Here is a 16,604-nt window from a genome sequence, read left to right on the forward strand (position 1 = left end):
TATGATACAAAAAGTCCCACAATTATATATTGACCCATCCAGAATGACTTGAAAATGATCCAAAATTACGGAAAATTAATCCAGAATGACATGAAATTTGTCCTAAATGAATCAAGCATTATTCCAAAGACAGAAAACTTGTCCAAAATGACTCGAAACTTGTCCAAAATGACTCAAAAGTGTCCAAAATGACTCAAAAATTGTCCAAAATGACTTGAAAATTGTCCATAATGACTCGAAATTTGTCCAGAATATCTCAAAAATTGTCCAAAATGACTCAAAATGTGTCCAAAATGTCTCAAAAATTGTCCAAAATGACTTGAAACTTGTCCAAAATGACTTGAAAATTGTCCAGAATGACTCTAAATTTGTCCAGAATATCTCAAAAATTGTCCAAAATGACTTGAAATTTGTCCAAAATGACTCGAAAATTGTCCAAAATGTCTGAAATGTGTCCAAAATGACTCGAAACACGCCCAAAATTACTTGAAAATTGTCCAAAGTGCCTTGAAACTTGTGCAGAATGACTCCAAATGTGTCCAGGATGACTACAAAATTGTCCAAAATTACAGAAAATTAATCCACAATGATATGCAATCTTTCCTAAATGACTCGAAAATTAGGTTTGCTACAATGTCTTTAAAAATAACTTTGAATTTCAATTTTACTCATTTGTATATTTAATATTTAGAAGAAGGGCTGCACAGTGGCGTAGTGGTTAGCACTTTCGTCTTGCAGCAAGAAGATCCCTGGTTCGCATCCCGGCTTTCCCGGGATCTTTCTGCATGGAGTTTGCATGTTCTCCCTGTGCATGCGTGGGTTTTCTCCGGGTACTCCGGCTTCCTCCCACAGTCCAAAAATATGCTGAGGTTAATTGATTATTCTAAATTGCCCGTAGGTGTGAATGTGAGAGTGCTTGTTTGTCTATATATGTAGCCCTGCGACAGACTGGCGACCTGTCTAGGGTGTCCCCTGCCTTCACCTGAGTCAGCTGGGATAGACTCCAGCCCCCTCCCCGCGACCCTAATGAGGATTAAGCGGTGTATAGATAATGGATGGATGGAATATTTAGAAGAATCTTTCTCTAAAAATGCCATGTGGTGTTTGGTTATGTTGACTTTAAGCTTAAAAACAGCAAAAATGCCAACTATGATACAAAAACCCCGCAGTTACACATTGACCGTTGTAAATATGTGTAATGCAGACTCCGTACCGGTTGGTGGCGGTAAAAATCCCCCAACAACCAGAGGAAGCAGATGAGCGGCGTGACGTCATTACGTCGTGTCTAACTTCCTGTGCACGTTGGGTCCGCTAGCTGTTCGTTTAAAGAAGGCCAAATAGGAACATTTCAGTAAGTTCAAGATCATTTAAAGGCTACAGAATTTTCTGAAAAAAATATTTAGGTCACATTGAAGGATTATTTTTGGACTGGTGCATTTTATTTAATCTCCGTTGCCTTTCGTTCGCCTTAAGCGACCTTTGTGCGAAAGTCCTTGACAGTCTGCCGGTAACTGATCAGTGTTTAGCTTAGCATTAAACCTTTACTACTCATAAAGTAAACACAACCTTAAGTGGTATTTACTGTCCAGTGAACAGTTATGATTTACTGTGAAGTCCAAGTGTTAACAAATGCTTTGCGAACTCTTGCAGGCGACCTGAACAGTTTAATACTGCTGTTATAACACCAATATGTCTACCGTTTGTATAAGAGTAACCATATTTTGATATCCGAAAACCATTTCTCTGAATGCACTGAGATACTCAAATGATGCTCGAAGTTTACTCAAAGATGCCTTATATTTTCAATACATTGAAAGTATACCTTCTCCGTATGGATAGAAAGTTGTTATATTAGTATTAATATTATCTATAACCAAAGGGCTTCTCAGAGGTTACTCAACATGTTTTATTCGGACAAGTTTCAAAAATAACCAATGAAATAATGATAGAAAAAAAAGTATCTCTGCTATGTTAGCAGTGCGACTTTATCCAAAAATAGCTCTCACAAACGTACAAAACCCCCCTCTCAAAAATATTTGTTAGTAAGTTTTAGTTCATTTTAGTGGCCCAATGAAAACCTGGACATCTTCATCACTTTGTAAAGAACAACCAGGACAGCACGTGAAAACAGGACAAGTCCTGGGAAAACAGGACGTTTGGTCACCCTATGAGCAGGTTACATAAGAAATGAATTGGGAATGTTTAAGTAAGGATTGTTTTATGTTTCATAAAGATGAGTACTTGTCAGAGTCAACCTTGCACTGTTTATATCATATCAGGCTCCCGGGAATTGATCGTTTTTTGTGGTTTCAGATTTAAAGGCATCATGGCTGCGACGATGCGTTTACTGTACTCCGTGTCAAGGCCAGGTAAGATTTCTCATCCAGAGGAACAGTAGTACAAATACAAGCAGGTAGTCCATGCGACTTTTAGTAATAAAGTTTGATAGTTTGATAAATAGCCACATAAACAAAGTTAGATTTCTTGTCCATCTTTCTAGTTGGTTGTTCCATGCATAGACCTTAGACCAATTTTATTCAGTTTTAATATTTTACCTGTTATTATCATCAGAATTATCACAAAGCTGCTCGTCAATCATCAGACAGTCAAACACAAACTGAGTGTTTGTGATAATAACTTGTTGTTAAGGTAACTGCTTTGTATTTTGTTGTATTAATTTAATAAGAATGTACTTCTAATTCTTTTTTTTAATCATTAGGCACTTTTGTGGGCAGCCAGACTCTAGTGAGGACCTTCAGTGTGTCTCCACAAAGGGATGGATTCAGTAAGTACCACCACAGCAGAGCTCCTTCTTTAGGAGGAAGTGCATTAGCCATACTGTCAGTCTGGGGCGAAGCCACTCGGTACTCTTTGAAAGAGGCGGATAGCACAAGATCAGTATTTGCCGTACTTTGATGTATTTAGCAGTCTGCTACGATGTCAACAATGATGAAGACTCTCTGTCCTTCTGAGAATACCTTCTCCTCTCTGTGAACAGTCAGAATAGCATAGAATAAAACAGAAAGAATAGAATGGAAACTATTTTAGTCAATCTCTTAGTAGATAATATATATTATAAAATGCATAGATAGATAGCAGGTACTCGGGTCCAGGCAGTTAGTGTGACTGTTTGGCAGAGTTCAGTTCTCTGATGGGTCTGGAGTAGAAGCTGTTTCTCAGTCCACTTGTCTGCGATTTGATGTACCTGAAGCGGTACTGGGTCAAATAGATGGTGTCAAGGATGAAATTGGTTCTTAAGAGTGTCTACTGCTCTACTAAAATAGCAAGAGCGACATATGTCCTCTGACGAAGGTAGTGCAGAGCCGATGATCCTTCGGTGGTGATGATGATCCTTTGGAGGGACTTTGGAGAACACCGGCACGTTCTTGTAAGAGCTGCAGTAAAAGGACACTAGCAGCTTTTCCTGAAGGTTGGTTCTTCTGATGACTCCCAGGAAGTGGAGTCACTGCTGTGCCTTCTTCACTGCTGGTAGTCCAGGAGAGATGTCCATCAATGTGACGACAGGGACTCTTTCCAAACAGTCCCTGTTGATGAGTAGCAGATTAGGGTCTCTTCAGATTCTTTGAAAGTCTATGATAGGTTCTTTTGGTTCTGTGGAGTACAGGACCAGATTGTTCTTTGAACACCACACTGTCAGTCTTTGGGTGTCATCCCTTAAGGTGGATTTGTCGCCTTCTGAAATAAGTCCAACCACAGTCATGTCTTCGGGACATTAAAGGCGCTTTTTCACCAGCACCTACTTGACTCGGATTAGGTGGTTTTCCATTACAATTGAGTACCACCTTGTTGTGGGTAGAGTCGTCATAGCATGGTGGCATGGCCACAGAGTTAACGTTGATGGCTAACTAGCTAGCTTATTGTCTGTATACAGGAGACAACGACCTTATTTTCCAAATATACTTGTTTGTTTAAAGTGAGCTTGCCATCAATGGGATGAGTAACGTAAAAATTTCTTGAAGTCACAAAACACCCACCGGTTTTGGTGAAGGAGTCACTCTTGTGTGTCGTCACTCCCTGTCCAATCAGTGGCCTGCACTCTGTTGATGTCACATTATCAGCTCCACTCAGCTCGCTGGGAACCCTGGCCCAGTAGGAACTAAAATAGTAGCTGGTACCAGGAACTACGTCCTGATGGAAAACCTCACAAACTCAGTAGAGTAGGTGCGAGTGGAAAAGCGCCATTATTGATGGTGTTGGAGTTATGGATGGGGTACCATCATGGGTGTACAGTGAGTAGAGGATGGGGTTCAGAACACAGCCCTGTGGGGAGCCAGTGCTGAGTGTGATGGTGGAGGAGAGGTGGGTATCAATTCTAAACGTCTGGGGCAGTTGGTTATAAGGTCCGTGATCCACCAGGGAGCAGGCTGTGATGGTCTGAGGACACTCAGTTTAGATACCAGTGAACTGGGGGTGATGGTGCTGAAGGAAGAGCTAAAGTCTATGAAAAGCATCCTCACATCATTCCCCTGGTGGTCAAGGTGGGTCAGTGCAGTGTGAAGAGCAGTGGCAAAGGGATCCTCTGTAGATCTGTTGGATCTGCAGGCAAGCTGGTGTGGATCGAGGCTTTACTGTAGTACCAGCCTCTCGAAACTGTTAACAGAGCAATGGTTAAGTCTCTGGACTACTGATCAGAAGGTCAGAGGTTCAAGCCCCGATGTGGCCACTGTTGGGCCCATGAGCAAGGCCCTTAACCCTTCCTGCTCCAGGGGCGCTGTACCACAGCTGACCCGTCGCTCTGACTCCCCCAATTGGGGAAATATGCGAAAATCAGAATTTCCCCTCGTGGGATTAATAAGGGATAATAAATAAATAAATAAATAAATGAATAAATAAATAAATCCAAGTAGACCTGCTGGCCCTGATGGTGTGGCAGGAACTTTCTGTGGTCTTTATTAAAACCTTCAACCCGTTCTTGTCCACATCCATCCCCACCCTGCCTGGAGTCTTCAACAATTATCCTCCTGCCAATAAAACTCTGTTATCAGTGGGCTTAATGACTGCCGTCTGAGAGGACTCACGCTGGTCATTATGAAACGTGACAAGTGATCTGACAGGTCTAAATCTGGAAGTGGTGTTGATTTTAATCCTTTCATGTCGTTAGAATTAGCTTCATCCAGCGTTTTCCCTCTAGTTGCTCACATTTGGGGAGGACTGTCTTTAAATGTACCTGGTTCAAATCCCCAGCTATGATATGAGCTGATTCCAGACAGGTGCTCTGTTGAGAGGTTATGGCGCTGTGCAAATAATCCAGGTCTATGCTAGCATTGGCACCTGGTGAAATGCAAACAGCTGTGACTATAACAACAGTAAACTCACATGGAAGGCAAATGCGTGTGCGTTTATTGGTCAGGTACTTCAAAAACACGAGAACAGTGGCGGTCATGATCGTTTGCACCAGTTGTGGACATAATTGCACAATCCTCCACCCTTGCATTGACATCATGGGACTTTAGACAGTCTGAAAAAGAATTAGTCACAGTAAGATTTAAAATCACTGGTTGGAGCCCATTTCAGTCTAGATCAGCAAAAAGATTGATTTCATTAAATTGGAAGCTGATAAAAGCGGCATTAAAGAGAGCAGAACATCACTGACTGCTGAGGGTGTTCTGTAGAAACCTAGGACACTAATGTCAAATATTTATGAACAGCAAGATCAAGAAGTTAGAATTCTTATTCACTGATTTAGAGAGAAGTATGTTTATATTAATCTTGCTTTTGAAATAGATTGCAACTTGGACGATGTCGCAGGATCGGTATTCGCTTTGTCCCGTCGTCTGTCCCCCGTCCCACATAAAAATGATCATATTGTTGTCTGTGTTTGTTTACAGAATATGTGAACGCCCAGGAGATCCCTACAGATATGAAGTCCATCACAGACCGAGCTGCACAGACGCTGCTGTGGACGGAGCTCTTCAGAGGTCAGCTCATTAAGACGACAGATTAACCTGCATTCACTGAACTGCCATTTCCGTGCTGCTGTTCTGCACCGCTAGGCTACTGTTTTTAAAACCGCAATGCTGTCAAAAAACTAACCTGTACATGAGGTCCAAATAATGGCTATGCTGTCAATCACAGGGAGTTTAGAACACCCCAGTTTTTCCATTGATTTATTGGAAATTATGCATGTTCATGTTTCATTGTACTGTTCAATGACAGCATAGAGCAAATAAACATAAAATCTATGTAGAAACCAAAATGTATTCTAAACTTTCGACTTATCAAAGCGCCGCCTTTGGCGTTCTTTTCACAATGGAAATGAAATATTCTTCAGAAAGTTCTTCCCAACTCTGTTGCAGAAGTTCCCATAAATGTGTGGCTGGCTTGAAACTGCTGGGGTTGTCCATCGAGTCAGTCTGTTTATGCATACTCAAGGCAAACTTAAAAGCCCTACAAATCTGAACACAATTAAATAAAATGTGCCTGATTTCATCCACCTTCTCATTGTGTTCCCACATCGCAATCATGTGGCCGTCCGTCATCCATGTGTAGTAACGTTCACTCTTCCTAATGTCAGCCAATCAGTATCAGATTTCTCTCTGTTCATCCGATGCTGCTTTTGTCAGTTTGAAAAAGTGTTCTTTTGAATTAAAACGTGAATAACTGTTGTGTTGTCAGGTCTGGGCATGACGATGAGCTACCTCTTCAGAGAGCCGGCTACCATCAACTACCCGTTTGAGAAGGGACCGCTGTCGCCTCGCTTCAGAGGAGAACACGCCCTGCGCAGGTAAGAATGAAGCCTTCTCTAGTAAAAGCACCAACAAGCTGAGCAGTCCGCTTCTGATAGTTAAACTTAATGCCAACAAAGGACGCAGATCGAGCTTTAGTTGTGAGAAATAAGCTCTGCCAGGAGGAATAGGGTTATGACGCTTTTCCACCAGCACCTACTCTACTCGACTCTACTGGGTTTGTGAGGTTTTCCATCAGGACGTAGTTCCTGGTACCAGGTACTGTTTTAGTTCCTACTGGGCCGGGGTTCCCAGCGAGCTGAGTGGATCCGATAATGTGACGTCTACAGAGTGCAGGCCACTGATTGGACAGGGAATGACAACACATGAGAGCAACTCCTTCACCAAAACCGGTGAGTGTTTTGTGACTTCGAGAAACTTTTACGTTACTTATCCCATTGGTGGAAAGCTCACTTTAAACAAACGAGTATATGTTGAAAGTCTTCTTCACAGACAATAAGCTAGCTAGTTAGCCATTAACTAGTGATGGGCAGGTGAAGTGTCATGAAGCACTGAGGCTTCCCGTACAATTGTGCCGAAAAAGATTCAAAACTTCAAGTCTCTAGTGACATCTGCTGGACAACTGTAGCCATAGCAACCTCTCAGGAACACGACTGACGCACCGACACTGTTTCAATCCCAAGTCAGCAATAACAGTTCAGAAAAGACTGTGTGGTCATTCATGGGCTTTGTTTATTTATACTAAACAATGATTCTATCATCATTACACATTAAAATAAACTATGCTTGTTAGACACTTAGAAGTACAACTAAGTTCTTTGTTAAAAGGAGTACACTGGAAAAAATGCCTCTCTCACAAAAAAACACTTATTTCAAGGAATTTTTACCTTGAAATAAGTGAAAAAATCTGCCAACAGAGCAAGTGGAAAATTGGCTTGGTAAGATTTCTTGATATTTAGAATATTGATCTCTGAAAATTAGCTGGGAAAACTTATTTTAAGCTCTATTTTACCAGGATTGTCAAGCTCAGGTGTCTTAAAGTAAGCCAGACTTGCTAAGAAATACTAGTTTTTCACTCAAAGATAGATTTTTGCTTTCATGTAACCTCCTAATTTGAGATGTATTAAACTTATTTTAAGTTGTATTATAGTGGCACTTCTCTAGATTTAAGACCATCTTGTACTTGAAATAAGATTACAAAGATTAATTGAAGCATTTAGAGATATAATGTCTTCTCACAGTTAGCTAGAAATCCTAATATTTAGTCGTGTTTTGACAGCATTTAATGTGTTTTAGGGTCAGCCAGCTACGCCCAAAAGCAGCTGTTTTTAACTCAAAAGTAGACATTTGTTTTTTAAACATTCATGGTGAGTACAAAATTTAAGATGTATTTAACTTATATTAGGTCGTATAACAGTGACATGACTCCAGATTTAAGAACGCCTGTCCTTAAAACAAGATGAAAAAGTGTGATTTAAGCATTTTAAGATATCCGTCCACATACAGCTGTTTGAAAATACATTTGTTGCAAGTGTGACCATGGTTCTTACTCCCTCATTTATAAATAACTCTACAGCATGTAAACAAATCTAGTATTGAAATCAACAATTTATTTTCGAATTTGCATCATTAGCAAACTTGACAATATGTACTAATTGGTGATTTTCCAATAAAACGCATTTACTTGAATCAAGTGGAATTTATTTCTTAAATCAAAATTGTGTAGCTTCTACAAATAACACCTCGGCTTGAAAAATGTATGAAAAGTAAAATGAACCTTGTTTCTTGTAAAATTCAACTCAAAACAAGATAATTTCACAATTGTTTGACTTAACAAGATATATAAGATGCATTGTCTTAAAACAAGTCCCTCCATCTTGCTGAAATGTCACTTGTTAAGTGAATTTATCTTAAATCAAGTGGGATGAGACATTTTGACTAAAGACAAATAGACTTGGTCAGATTTTGAGTTTTTGCAGTGTACCTTATTTGGTGGTGTAAGATCAAAATGATCCCAAACCTTTGAGCACTGTTTACTGCCTGTACTTGCCTTGAAAATTGCCAAAATACACCAGATTCACTTTCCAAATCTCTAACTCCTCACAACCCAACGTCTTTGAAGAATAATGATGCATCTTATATGGCTTGTATAGAACCTGTGTCAAGCTGTCGTTGGCTTGGGACGCATTACAACTTTCTGAACCTGTGAAATGCTTCGAAGCATTTTGAAGCGATGAAACGCGAAGTGAAGCAGCGATGATGTCCGAAGCCTCGGTATCATTTGCCCATCACCACCATCAACGCTAACTCTATGACGACTCCACCCACGATGAGGTGGTACTCAACTGTAATGGAAAACCACCTAAACCAAGTCGAGTCGAATCGGTGCTAATGGAAAAGCGCCTGTAGAAATTAGTAATGGCACTCCAGATCAAACGTGAACTAAATCTCTGCTACAACAGGTACCCTTCAGGAGAGGAGCGCTGCATCGCCTGCAAGCTGTGTGAAGCTATCTGCCCTGCCCAGGTACATATACAGACACATAGCCGAACTTAACAACAAGACAAAAACACTGTGGCTGTGTGATTGTTTTCATCATTAGTAGCTGTCCTGAGTCGCTCACAGTGCATGAAATGTGGGCCAGAATGTAAAAATATGTGACCATTTCTTATTAGTTTGAAGACCTTCAGTGTCTCCTTATTGTGTGTTTCCAGGCCATCACCATCGAGGCAGAGACTCGCGCTGACGGCAGCAGGAGGACGACTCGCTACGACATCGACATGACCAAATGCATCTACTGTGGTTTCTGTCAGGAGGCCTGTCCGGTGGACGCCATCGTTGAGGTGGGGTTTTTCACGGCACTTACCCTTAATTCAGCAGACTTCTATTCAAACGTTGTGTTGCATTTAGGGCTAAAAGATCCAAAAATTAGCCCAAATGTCCAAAAAGGAAACTAAAATACACACAAACGACACAAAAAGATGCTCAAATTACACTAAAAGATCCAAAAATGTCCCTAAAATATCTAAAAATAACACTAAAAGATCCAAAAATTACCCCAAAACGATTTAAAAGTGACACTAAAGGATCCAAAAATGACCCCAAAATATCCAAAAAGGACACTAAAAGATGCACAAATGATTCTAAAAGATGCTTAATTCAGCTGACTTCTATTCAAACATTGTGTTGCATCTAGGGCTAAACACGTTAATTACAATGAGTTAATTACAGAAAAAATAACACATTTAATCGCACCTTTCCCTAATTTCTGGCACACTGATGCACACTCCAGCCCAATAGGTGGCGGTAATGAACCTAAACCAGGGGTTTCAAACTCATTCTAGTCCAGGTTCCACATTCAGATCAGTAAAACCACAGCATAATAACCTATAAATAACCACAACTCCTAATGGTTCCTTTGTTTTAGTGCAAAAATGTTCATAAATGACGCAAACGAGGCAAAAAATGAGAAAAGCGAGAAACAAAACGGCAAAAAACAGATTAACAACACAAGTGAGACAAAAAAACACAAAATCACAAAAACAATGCACAAAACAACTAATAAAATGAAATACAAAATGACAAAAATAAGACAAAAAACACAAGCGAGACAAAAAGGAAACACAAAATGACAAAAACGAGGAACAAAACGACAAAAACATGATACGAACGACAAGTCAGACAAAAAAAACCAACAAGACAATATATTACAAAAAATGACACATGACAAAAAACGAAATATAATGAAAAAATGAGACAAACGACACGAAACAAAACAACAAAAACAGACAAAAAAGTTACAGTGACAAAAAAATGGACAAACAACAAAAATGACACACAAAACAACAAATAAAGCTAAGCACAAAATAACAAAAATAAGACAAAAACCACAAGCAAGACGAAAAGGAAACAAACGACAAAAACGAGAAAAAAACGACAAAAACATGAGACGAACAACTAAAGTGAGACAAAAAAAGACAAAAAACCAACAAAAATGAGACAAAATATTACAAAAATGAGACACAAAACCACAAAAGAACAATGAGCAATCTACAGGCATGGCAATTTTCCGCCGTTCCGCAGAAATCCGCCGTTTTAATTTTCAAATTGATCATTTCTGTGAATCGTCCAAATCCGTTGAGAAAATTTTAGGGGGGGTGAGGTATGTTTTTGTTACTCTTGCTCCCGGTTTTTGAGAAGCGCTCAGCGTTTCTCCCGCAGCGTAACAGACAAAGAGAACCAGTCTAGCTCCTGCTGCATTGTAAAAGGCCTTGCGGTTGGTCGAAATTGGTTAGCTGCCAATGATTGGACCAATCAAATTGCTCGATGCATTCTTTTGTTACAATTCATGGCGGCATGTTCGTGTTGGAATTTTGAGCTATTGGGATCGTTTTCGGTGGAATCATGAGGTTTTTATCGAAAGATCAAGAGTCATCGGTGCTAGAAATAGATAAAAAGAACTCCAGTGTAAATAGTGTTAAAAGACCTATAGAACTGTAAAAATTGTAGGACTAAATGCAGTGAGACAACATTGAAGAAAAAGTTAACTTTTCATTAAATTAACTTATTCATTACAATCTAGTCTTCTGTAATTCTATGCATGTTTTTCATTCTAAATCACCTCTATTTTACTGAAAACCTCTGGCGACCCCCCCTGAAGATTGTATACCGAAAATTTTCAGCTGAAATCAAAATTTGCTGTTGCCATGCCTGAATCTAGTAATTTACTTTAGGATCAAAACCACTCGTCACTGTTTTCAGATCACCTCAGTGTAGAACATGTTGCTGTTAGCACCAGAGCTAACGTTAGCTACGACAGTCCTGCTAACAGCTAACAGTGTAACCATCCCATAATAAACCACTTTAGAAGACACTGAAAGTGCTCGAGTTTACGGAAAGTCTTAAAATGTTGAAAAATGCAGATAAATATAAATGAAACAAACTTTTTAGTTTTTACTCCGCCAAGACGATCGGTGCTGGTTTTTCTGCCTGTCTTTTAACATAATAATGATAATAACTTAATTTTAAACTCTTAGTTTATAAAAAATTAGGGTTGGACCTTAACGCGTTAATTTCAATTAATTAATTAACTCGAAAATAACGCATTAAAAATAATAACGCAATTAATTGCACCCTCCTCAGTTCCCTCATTTCTGGCACACTGGTAACTCTGATGAACACTCCAGCCCAGTAGGTGGCGGTAATGAACCTAAAATCTGTTTGTAGCCATGAAGAAGAAGCACAGGAAGCACTGAGTGAAGTCAGGCACTGGTGAACAGTGAAGGAAGACCAGATTGAGCTTGTTGGGCAGAAAGTTTTCTTTTAAAAATCTTCCTGATGGCAGCTTGGATAAAAGCCTGGTTGTGTGCAAATTGTACAACAAAGAGTTTTCTGATCACTGCGTCACTTCAAGCCGACGGTATCACCTCAATGTAAAACATGTTGCTGTTAGCACCAGAGCTAACGTTAGCTACGAGTCATGTTAACAGCTAACGGTGTAGCCATCCCATAATAGACCACTTTTATAGACAGTGCTTGAGTTTACAGAAAGTCTTAAAATGTTGAATAAAATCGCTATAATTGCACTTAGATTTGCAGTAATCTGTGAATGTAGCAGACAGATGAAAAATGCAGATAAATAGAAATGAAACATTTTTGTGGTTTAAGTTTTTACTCAGTTGAGGCTCTGCCTCCTTGGAGGAGGAATAACCTAAACAACAAAAATATCTCTTTTAATAACTTAATTATAAAATTTTTGTTTATAAAAATATTACATAAATAAAAATTGATATTCCTATAAAAAGAACCATGAAAATGACACCATTTATCAGACCCAGAAAAGATGAAAACAGAATGAATCTCTGGATTTTCAACTTTCTGAAGCTCCTTGAACTACTTATGCTGATTTTATGTGCCATACAGTGGAAAAAACAACTAAATTCAGGCTTTAAGTCATCAAAATCACTTTTTTCTATATGTCCCATTTTCCTTTTTTAAAATAAATTTTAAATTATAAACATGTATATGTCTATTCATTGATTCAACTGTCAACCACAATTTTATTTGAATTGAAAAACTTCACTTGTGTCAAATATTGCTATTTGACAAAACGGCAATTAATTGCTATTAATTAATTACAAAGCCTGTAATTAATTAGATTAAATTTTTTAATTGCGTCCCGCCACTATAAAAAAAATATATATATTTATTTTTTATAAATAAAAATTTATATTCCTAAAAAAAAGAACCATCAAAATTGCTCAGACTCAGAAATGATGAAAACAGAATGAATCTGTGGATTTTCAACATTTTGAGGGCTTCAAATCATCAAAATCACTTTTTTTACATGTCCTGTTTTAAAATTTTATAAATTTAAATTATAAACGTACATGTCTATTCATTGATTCATCTGTCAACCAAAATTTATTTGAATTGAACAACTTCACTTATTGTCAAATACATTTTTTTGTCATTTTGTTTCTCGTTTTTGTAATATTTTGTCTTGTTTTTGTTTTGTTTTTTGTCTGATTGTCATTTCATTTTTGTTGTTTTGTGTTTCCTTTTTGTCTATTTTTGTCATTTTGTGTTTCACTTTATACGTAGTTTTTTGTATCGTCTTTGTCATTGTGTCTCATTTTTGTAATATTTTGTCTTATTTTTGTAATTTTTTTGTCTGACTTTTGTCGTTTGTCTCATGTTTTTGTCGTTTTCTTTGTCGTTTTTGTCATTTTGCATCTTGTTTTTGACATTCTGTGTCGTATTTTTCTATTTTGTCTTATTTTTGTTGTTTTTTGTCTTTTTTTGTCTGACTCGTTTCTCGTTATTGTCGTTTCTCGTTTTTGTCGTTTTGTGTCTCATTTTTGTCTTGCTTGTGTTATTCGTCTTATTTTTGTCATTTTGTGTTTTGCTTTATTCAGTTTTTTGCATCTTTTTTGTTTAATTTTTGTCTCGTTTTATTTTTGTGTCGTTTGTCTCGTTTTTGTCATTTTGCATCTCATTTTTGTAATATTTTGTCTGACCTTTGTCATTTGTCGTATTTGACTTTTTATTAATGTTTCAGTTAATTTATATAGTTTGAAGAGGACTGTTTTTGGTCACCTGATTCATCTTGATTTACATGAGAAATTCCTGTATTCCTCAGGGTCCTAACTTCGAGTTTTCCACTGAAACCCATGAAGAACTGCTCTACAACAAGGAGAAGCTTCTCAACAACGGAGACAAGTGGGAAGCAGAGATAGCCGCCAACATACAAGCTGATTATCTCTATCGATAGACGCCCCGCACACAACGTCACTCAGTGTATAGTTAGCGTACATGATCTCTGATACAAACAAATGTCCATTCTGTACATACTTTGAGAGGATATGTATTCTTTATTTGAAAGAAACCTGGATCAACACAATCCTTCCGTTGCATCCCGTTCTGATCTAATGAATAAACTCCACTGTTTCTGACTTGTCATTGTTTCTATACATATTTAAAGCAGAATGACATCCTCCATTTACTGTGGTGTCCATACAAATGTACATGGATTATTGCTTATGTTGGGTGGCAGTGCACAGTTTTATGGTTTTCATGCTGTTTCAACCCTGATGCAAATAATAAAATTCTGGGAGAAATATTAAGTGTCTGTGTTGAAGTTCCATCTCTACGTTGGAAAGAATTTTTTAATATTTTGTCTTGTTTTTGTGGTTTTTGTCTTTTTTGTTGTCTCATGTTTTTGTCGCTTTGTAATTTTTATGTCAAATTTTTTGTCTCTTTTGTGTCGTTTGTCTTGTTTTTGTAATACTTTGTCTTGTTTTTGCAGTTTTTCTGTCTTTTTTGTCTCATGTTTTTGTCGTTTTGTTTATCGTTTTTTCATTTTGTGTTTTTTTTGGTGTCGCTTATTTCGTTTGTCTCATTTTTTGTCATTTTGCGTCTCATTTTTGTAATATTTTGTCTTGCTTTTGTATTTTTTTGTCTGACTTGTCGTTTGTCTTGTGTTTTGTAGTTTTGTTACTTGTCGTTTTGTGTCTCGTTTTTGTTTTTGTCATTTTGTGTCTCATTTTTGTAATATTTTGTCCTGTTTTTTTGTCTTTGTGTCTGTATTGATGTTCGTTTCATGTTTTTGTCATTTAGTTTCTCGTTTTTGTCGTTTTGTGGGTTTTTTGTCTCGCTTGTGTTGTTCGTCCATTTTTTTGTCATTTTGTGTCTGATTTTTGTTGTTGTCTCATTTTTGCAGCATTTTGTCTTGTTTTTGTCTGACTTTTGTCATTTGTCTCGTGTTTTTGTTGTTTTGTGTCTTGTTTTTGTCATTTTGTGTCTCATTTTGTGTCTCATTTTTGTAACATTTTATCTTTTTTGTCTGACTTCTCATTTGTTTCATGTTTTTGTCATTTTGTTTCTCGTTTTTGTAGTTGTGTTTCCTTTTTGTCATTTTGTCGTTTTTTTCTCTCACTTGTGTCGTTTGTCTCATGTTTTTGTCATTTTGTGTCTCGTTTTTGTAATTGTGCTTTTTTTTAAAATCTCGCTTGTGTTGTCTCGTTTTATGTCGTTTCGTTTCTCGCTTTTGTCATGTGTCTCGTTTTAGTCAAATTTCATATTTTTTTTGGTCTTTTTTCTTATCTCTGTGTGAATGGAAAATACAGTTATTGTAGAGTAGCCACAGGTGCACCTGACCAGTCCTGCCGGGCATTACCTGAGAGAAGGAAAAGAAAGAGTTTGATCTGACGGAATCGGTGACATGAATAAAGTTCTTCCTCCGGCTCCCTCTGTCCAGCATTGCAGTCAGAAGTTCTTTGCCTTCCAGACCAATTTTGCCTTCTAGCACCTTCCTTGATGTTGTGCTCGGCCTGCCAGACCTTCTGATATTATCAAGTTTCCATAACAACGACCTGCTGCTTCAATGTGTCTCTCCACATGTCCATCCAGGGCTGGTCTACGTTGCCTAATGATGGTGGATGTGGACCATATAGCGACTTGTTGGTGAGGTGTGATTTCCAGGAGGTGTTTTGTGCCATCTGGAACATTCTGGTAGAAGTCCCATCAGTTCTTTTGGAGAGAGTCTTTGATAGTGACCAGGAGTCAGATCCATAGAGCAAGATGGATCTGTTGTGTAGGACAAGGTGTTGATATCCCTTCTTTCATACATGAGACATCTCAGACTGTGGGATGGTCCAGTGGGTGAGAGCATCCTCCTTCCTCGGTGTTTCGCTGATCGGCCCATGACACCTCCAGAGGGTTCAGCAGTGAATCCCAGGTTCACCTCCTAGATGCCATCTACTCACCTGAAGGCCCAGGTGGAGTCCTTTCTCTTTATCCACAGCCACTTACTTCCCTTTTCAGCAGCTCTGGAGAGGTCCTTGATTGCCTGCCACCTCCCCGTGTACTCCCATCTGTTGGAGAAGCGTGGATGCCGAGATGTCTATGAATCCTCTGCAGTCTACTTCGACTGGTGGGACCCTCATGGATTCCACTGATGCCTTGAATACTCTCGTTTTGGTTGCCGTCATGAATTTCTAGTAGCAGAAATACTGTGACGACTTGCCAAGACGATCACAGTAGCTCCCCTCTGAAGGGGGTAGAATTTCCTAACTGTTGACTTTTGACAGTTGGTCCATTTGACAGGCATCAGTGACTGAAACATCTGTCTACTGATGTTCATCCACCAATGCTATCACCATTCCTGCTTCGTGTAAGCCTGCATGGGTGGCAGGTGGGTGCTATGCCTTGCCAAAGGGCAGCCTGCCATTTGGTCCAGGACTGCTTTCACAACTAACCCTCATATCTGAGGGCCGTTCCTCTATCCGCCACCTGAGGACCTGGTGGATGAGAGTTGTCATCTATCAAAATCTACCTTGCTTAAACACAAACCCACACCAAGGAACACAACACCCCCTCCCATGGGAACAAACATGT

General features: G+C 38.7%; 1 protein-coding gene across 1 annotated transcript; it reads left to right on the plus strand.

Annotated features, from left to right (window-relative positions):
• Nucleotides 1-1,249: 1,249 nt before the first annotated feature.
• Nucleotides 1,250-14,332, plus strand: ndufs8a (NADH:ubiquinone oxidoreductase core subunit S8a). The gene is made up of 8 exons (XM_023273557.3): nucleotides 1,250-1,351; nucleotides 2,314-2,369; nucleotides 2,720-2,785; nucleotides 5,850-5,939; nucleotides 6,637-6,745; nucleotides 9,170-9,233; nucleotides 9,422-9,550; nucleotides 13,849-14,332. The coding sequence occupies exons 2-8, from the start codon at nucleotides 2,327-2,329 to the stop codon at nucleotides 13,978-13,980; spliced, it is 633 nt and encodes a 210-aa protein (XP_023129325.2). The 5' UTR covers nucleotides 1,250-1,351; nucleotides 2,314-2,326; the 3' UTR covers nucleotides 13,981-14,332.
• The last annotated feature ends 2,272 nt before the right edge of the window (nucleotides 14,333-16,604 follow it).

The sequence above is a fragment of the Amphiprion ocellaris genome, chromosome 4 (assembly GCF_022539595.1).
Source record: "Amphiprion ocellaris isolate individual 3 ecotype Okinawa chromosome 4, ASM2253959v1, whole genome shotgun sequence".
In the NCBI taxonomy this organism is placed as follows: domain Eukaryota; kingdom Metazoa; phylum Chordata; class Actinopteri; family Pomacentridae; genus Amphiprion; species Amphiprion ocellaris.

Coding starts and splice junctions, on each gene's coding strand:
- ndufs8a (XM_023273557.3), top strand. CDS start 2,327: ATGGCTGCGACGATGCGTTTACTGTACTCCGTGTCAAGGCCAG. Junction 5,940..6,636: donor GTGGACGGAGCTCTTCAGAG/GTCAGCTCATTA, acceptor TTGTGTTGTCAG/GTCTGGGCATGACGATGAGC. Junction 9,234..9,421: donor AAGCTATCTGCCCTGCCCAG/GTACATATACAG, acceptor GTGTGTTTCCAG/GCCATCACCATCGAGGCAGA.